The 7,152-nt window shown below is 29.8% G+C and overlaps 1 protein-coding gene across 1 annotated transcript in view; it reads left to right on the top strand.

Moving 5' to 3' along the window:
• The window catches only part of LOC106472383 (cyclin-dependent kinase 14-like), a 34,610-nt gene that overhangs the window by 3,815 nt on the left and 23,643 nt on the right, over window positions 1-7,152 (top strand). Inside the window, exons 3-5 of the mRNA XM_013933027.2 lie at window positions 896-975; window positions 2,704-2,798; window positions 6,699-6,761. Of these exons, the coding sequence (XP_013788481.2) occupies window positions 896-975; window positions 2,704-2,798; window positions 6,699-6,761 (238 nt within the window). The remainder of the gene's footprint in view (window positions 1-895; window positions 976-2,703; window positions 2,799-6,698; window positions 6,762-7,152) is intronic.

Here is a 7,152-nt window from a genome sequence, read left to right as displayed (position 1 = left end):
TATTCCAGATGAATACTATGTAATGTACAACTAAGAGGTATTTTTGGAATGCTGGGCAAATCATGGACCTAGTCTTATTCCAGATGAATACTATGTAATGTACAACTAAGAGGTATTTTTGGAATGCTGGGCAAATCATGGACCTAGTCTTATTCCAGATGAATACTATGTAATGTACAACTAAGAGGTATTTTTGGAATGAGGCTCTTGTGTTATCATATTTCATTATGGCCATTCATGAGAGAAACTGTACAGGTGAAATATCAATACCTCTTAGTTGTATATTTCATGGTATTCATCTGGAATAAGACTAAGTCCATGATTTGCCCAGCATTCCAAAAATACCTCTTAGTTGTACATTACATGGTATTCATCTGGAATAAGATTAAGTCCACGATTTGCCCAGCATTCCAAAAATATCACTTAGTTGTACATTACATGGTATTCATCTGGAATAAGATTAAGGCCATGATTTGCCCATCATGTATTGTTATATGAGTTGGTATATATTAATGGATATGTTAATTAACATATAACTGTCTTATGTAACAATTTAAAAAGTAATTAACTCAGCATAGGTCTGTACTTGTTAGTTGCAACCATCTTGGGGATTATGACATTATAAGGATATATCCTGCATAACCGATTCTTCTTTGGAGGTAGTTGTAGGCAGCTGAAGAAGGACTCAAGAAAAAACATAAAGCAGGAGCTGTTCACACAAAAGAATACCTTATTGAAATATAACCAGTTTCTCACACCTGTCATTATATTTCTGTCATTTAGTCTTACTGACACCAATGTTCTATCAATAATAATCTGTGTGTTATTTTAAGGGATTCAATTTGATTCTGATCAAGCTTATACAAGAATCTACTGAGCTGTTTGTTTATTCTAGCCTTACAAACAAAGTAGTGGCTCTCAAGGAGATCCGACTTCAGACAGAAGAAGGAACTCCATTTACAGCCATCAGAGAAGGTGAGTGATTACCATAATGGCATTTCTCATTCTGGTATTCTTTAGACTATTTCATTATACATCTAACATATAAACTAAATATTTCACACAATCACATGCCCTATACCAACAGAAAATATCTTCACAATTTACTCATTAAAGATAAATTATTACTATAAAAAATTCAAATATTTTACTAGAACTAATGAATTAATGCAACATATTATTGTAATAATAAATTTTGCTTATTTGTTACTAATGTTTGGTTCTTGCAAATAAGTGAAATTCTCTAGTGTAAGTAATGCCAGTAAATTGTGAAGATATTTTCTGTTGGCATGTGATTGTGTGAAATATTTAGTTTATATGTTAGATGTAAACTAAATGTGCAAAGTTTGAATTTTATGTGAAATGTCCTGAATAAATGATCATACAATCATTACTTACACTGCATTAAGAAAGAGCCATTTCTTTGTTTGTCATTGATACAATGTTTTTGTTTCAGTGCTCTTGATTGTGTTTTTTTTCAGTATGAAGATTTTTTTGTTTATTTTGAAAACCTGAAAAGGCCAGAAGATTTGATATGGAACCAAAACATTTGATATTTTTGTCTGCATTACGGGTGGTTTTTGTTTTTAAAATTTTATGATTTTTTCTACTTTGAATTTTCATTCCGGTTTTAATTCATCTTGACAACATTTTGGTCGTGAGATGAAAACATGGTGCAAACGTGCTTTTTTCAGTCATGGGAGTGCTATAATATGATGGTCAATCCCACTGTTTGCTGGTAATGAGTAGTCCAAGAGTTGGAGGTGGGTGCTGCTGGCTGGTTGCCTTCTCTATGTTGGGTTGTTCAAAATTATGAAAAGTGTGAAATAGCCTTAGTAGCTTTGCCATAAAAACAAGTAAACAAATTATTTATTCTTTTACATATTGTTCTTCAACCTCATTATCATGATTTTTATTGTGGGTTTTTGTTCGATGAATCTAACTTTACTTTTGTGTTTGGATTTTTAGGTTTGTGTCTTATTTTATCTGCTTTGCTCTCATGTTTCATGTTATTTTTCATGTTGATTTTACTTTCCTTTTTCTCTCAGATTTATATTCTCATTATTAATATCAAAATCAGTTCCCAAGTTCTATGTTCAGATTAATAGGCCTTAGGGTATAATTATCTTCAAAGAAAAACGAGAAGAAGGGAAAGGTAATGTTAAGTCGAAGAAAACAAATAAATAATGATTGAAATTAAAAGTATTTCAGATAAAAATACCACTATTCTTTTCTAACAATTCTTTCTTCACTGGTTTATTGATAACAGCTTGTATTTCTTTCACTCTTTATTAAGATTAAAAGTAATATTACAACTTTAAAGTTGATTGTAAAAGAATTAGCTCACTTATTACTTTATTAGTGAGGATATCCTGATGATGAATCAATGGATTTTAATCAGTACAGATTTTAAGTTTTTGGTTCAGTCATTTATTATATAGTTCTAGTCAGTTTGTTATATATAATTAGTTTTTTTTTATGTCTGATGCCTCGAGTTAGTTTGCTCTTCATCAGATGTTAATGATAAGTAATATAATTACTGCTCTTTTTGTAAAGTTTTAAATATGGGAATATCTTTTAGTGCCATATGCTGGTATGTATATACATTATTTCACAGGTGATTATAAAATAACAGTAGTATTTTTTGTAAATAGGTTAGCAGTTTCACCATATATTTTATACCAATAAATCCATTTATTTTAGCATCGCTACTCCGTGGTTTGAAGCATGCAAATATTGTGACTCTTCATGACATTATCCACACAAAAGAAACTCTTACTTTTGTCTTTGAATATGTGGTGAGTACTTTCTGTTTCATTAGTTACTTTTGTTTTTTTATTGCATATAAATAATAGTTTGATTTTAGTAAAAATGATTTAGATTTTTTTCGTTACAGAGCTTACAGTTTCTTTTCTTTAAATATTATTCATTCTTGTTTACCATTTTTAACTTAAACAATAGCAATTACAGCAAAAAGTATCACAAACAGAAAGGCACTAAACTGATGGAACATTCTAATCATTATAAGTCAGAATGTAAAAAAAGGATATTAAATTAATTATATTCAGTACTGGGTTGATCTTTAGTTCTAATCTATGTAGATAACTTACCTTGATTAGAAATTAATATTTTTTTCACATAGTTTGTACATTTTCTCACAAGTTTTAATAATGTAGGTGGATATTATTCTGTATATATTATTCTAGTAGTATCTGGTGAGTTTCCAACAATAACGGTACTTCTGTCAGTGGAGTCAGCTAGAATTCCTTTATTCTTGAAAGCTGAATCGTTTATATACCTGGAGTTGTATCCACACTCATTTTAATGAAAACATACTGCATACTTACCTTGGTTTAAGCGTCAACAAGTTAATAACTACAGAGGCAGTTTTCTCAGCTCTTCTTAACTCATTAGGAACCACATGATACAAGTTGGAGGCCATACACTGTTTAACAAATGTTGTACAGGTGGAAAACAGATGAAGAAATCTGTTCATGGTGCTTACATACTTACTAAACCTGTGCTTTTAGTTTCCAGAAATTAGTCTAAAACACCAGCTTTGTTGTAAGTGTTGACGTTAAAGTTAAAAAGATCAAATTTGAAAAATGATAAGGTGATAAAATGATACAAGTTTGATTTCTTGTCTCTAAAAATTAGTAACTGTTTTTATGGGTAGAATAATCCATTATTTATGGTTTTAACTATGATACATTTAAACTACACAAAGTTTTTTAGGAGTATGAATATTTCTGTTGTTTTGAGAAATAAATAACCAGACTATGAAAATTTACTTTACTGAACTCTTCAATACAAGCCGTTGTAGAAGTTTTTAGTCAGAAATTGAATTTAAAATATACAAGTTAGTCTGAGCTCAAATTTTGTTCTTTTTTCTTTTCTTTAAGTTTCAAGTAAACATTTTATTCAACGAACCAAGAAGCAACTGAATAATAAAAGAAGTAAAATGCTTGTAAATTGTCATTAAAATATTTTGACAATACTCTTCTTTTGGCTAAAAAATAATAACCATTTTAGTTAAATGTTAGCATTGCATCATCAAGTTGCTGGTTTTTGTCTTTTATGTTCAGAGTAGGAATGTTTTTTTTTTATTTTGGGTATTTAAGCAAAGCTACATGAAGGCTATATGCACTAGCCATCCATAATTATCAAGATATTTTCACACTTTTTTAATATCTAACAGTGAAACACAAATACTTATATATCTTATATATATATGTTACTTCAGCATTTTTATAGCACACATCTTCTGAGTGACCCAGGTTTAGTCTTTTTCTGAGGTTGGTTTTTATATTCCCACTGCAAAGCATTGCAGAGTGGGGCATAATGGATTCCCCATGTACATCTTCTCCAAGTTTGTGGATAGGATATCTCAAGTTCAGATGGATGGAGTTTGACCAAACATATATAACAAATACTACATACAATGTTCTAGACCTGATTAATTTTTGAAGGTCACAGGTCAATAGGTCACTGATACATAAAAAAATCTTCTTCAACCTTGTGTGGACATGATATTTCAATACTGGACGAATGGATATTGACCAAAGTTATACAACAGGTACTGCATACAAACCTCTAGACTTGATTAAGTTATTAAGGTCATAGAACAAATGTTAATGTCACTGGTACATAAAAAAATCTTCCCCAAACTTGTGGACACTATATTTCAATACAGGATGAATAGATATTGACCGATCTTATAGAATAAATACTGCATACAAACCTCTAGACTTGATTAACTTCTGAAGCATATGGGCCAAAGGTCACTAATACATAGAAATTCTGGCCCAATATTGTAAGCACATCATCAGATTGGAGTACTTAAACATATAGTATAACCTCAGTAAGGGGATAGTTGTTCCATAAACATAATCTGTACTTGTTTATTCTTGAAACTAACTGTCCTTGCCCGGTTTTGCCCAAGTCTTACCTGAACAGGGGGTCAATGTTTAGCTATTTTTAAGCAGGAAGGATCAAAATTTTGCTTTTCATATAATGATACATGTCAAATGGTGATATTTCTATAAGATAAATGTTGTAAGAGCATAAAAATTAAAGAAAATAAATGAAATTGTAGATTTATTGTATAGCTCACAGTCATTGAAATGCTTCTGGATAAACAACATTTTTGGTTTCTTGTGAAGTCTCACTGTCACTTTTGTTGCATACATTTTGCTGCTTGTAATTGGCAATCTGAATTGTTTTTTTGAGCTTGGATAAAGTTTTACATCTTTTGTATCTCCTTCAATTATTTTTTAAATATGGTTAAATTTCTTTTTTTGCTGCACAGGTAATAATGACTTTTAGTGCTTGGAGATGGCTTGAGTGGGTAATGAAGGAAAAACTTTAATATAAGTTTAACAAAAACAGCAAATGTACAATGTTTTGACAAGGTCTTGTCATCATCAGGTACAACATTTGCTGTTATGTTAAACTTATATTAAAGTTTTTCTTCATTACCCATTCAAGCCGTCTCCAAGCATTATTAGTCTCAAAGTGGGTTCCTTATCATCAAATAATGACTTTTATTTAAAAAGATTTTTTAATCAATTTGAAAATCATAAATGTTATTTGTTCAAACACACAATCACTGAAAAAACTCTTAAATGATAAAAATACAAAAATACCATTTTTACTACAACTTTTTTCTATCAATTTTAAGTCAATTTTCTTCTATATAAAGTTTTATTTGAAATAATAACTTTATAATAAAATTCCTTAACCTCGCACACACATTTTGAAAATAGTTTTTAGATACAAATAAGTATAATCATTTCTGCCAGTAATATGAATTCTAATACTTTTTATGCATGGTGTTTTTTTTAACCTATTGTTACAAAACTGTTATTGTTTTACATTACTGGCAGAAATGATAATATGAATTGTAACACTTTTATGTGTGGTTTCTTTTAAAAATATAGAACAATAACAGTATTGTAATAACGGGTTTTTAAAAAACATTGTATGGAATAAAACCTAAACTCTTGTTCAGTCCTCGATTTAACAATCACTCTCTCAGCTAGCCAAACTACTCAATTTCTTTGTAATTTAAAATATTTAGAAACTTACACAAACATAGTATCTATGTGGTTTTGATGTAAAATGAAACCTTTAATTTTAAAATGTGTTATTTGAAGAAGGAAATATTCCTTTATTTTTTCTCTACATAATACCTATAATTTTATTTTCCTTTTGTTAATTATACCAAAGCAATTGATTTATATTCTATATTCATCATAATTGTATGTATTTAATATCTTTAATACCACATGTCAGATGTTACGACTATTTTAACCAGAGTTTTATCACCTAGTACATTGTTGCCCAATAAAGGTTCTGGTAAGAGGGCCAAAAGCTCGCAAATAAAAAAAGTATTTTAACATAGAAAAACGTTCGTGTAAATAATGTGCAAGTGCACACCCTCAGAATTCCCTTAGTATCTGTGCAAAGTTTCAGGTCTCTAGATTCTTTCCTCTCGGAGCTATGGTGTTGACTGTCTGATACACATAGGCTGTTTGACTAGTAAAGATAAGATAATGAAGAAACTTTTTTTTTCCTCCTCTAAATAACATGTAATTTTCATGTGAAAGAGAGTAGCAGTTTTGAAGCACATTTTAAAAAAAGAATATTGATTGTATACTTCATGTACAAAAGTTTAAAAATTGTTCTTTGTATTTCAGCACACAGACTTGAGTCAATACCTTGAGAGACATCCAGGAGGGTTGAATGCCAACAATGTTCGGGTATGTTGTAGGAACGTGGTTGTTCCAATTGAATTTTTCAGGAAATTATAAAAATGTTTTATGTGAAAAATAAACATACTGAAACATTAAATGATGGATTATATAAATAAAATGTAAAATGTTTCTGGTTATTCTATCACTTGTTGAAGTGTACAGTATAACAATCACTGTATTTTGAGTAGATCACATCTATATCACTTGATGAAGTGTACAGTATAACTATCACTGTATTTTGGGTAGATCACACCTATATATATCACTTGATGAAGTGTACAGTATAATTGTCACTGTATTTTGAGTAGATCACATCTATATCATGTGATGAAGTGTACAGTATAATTGTCACTGTATTTTGAGTAGATCACATCTATATCATGTGATGAAGTGTACA

Source organism: Limulus polyphemus, unplaced genomic scaffold, assembly GCF_000517525.1.
Source record: "Limulus polyphemus unplaced genomic scaffold, Limulus_polyphemus-2.1.2 Scaffold5289, whole genome shotgun sequence".
Classification (NCBI taxonomy): Eukaryota; Metazoa; Arthropoda; class Merostomata; order Xiphosura; family Limulidae; genus Limulus; species Limulus polyphemus.
The sequence above is the reverse complement of the archived record's forward strand: the minus strand, read 5'-3'. Positions and strand labels throughout refer to the sequence as shown.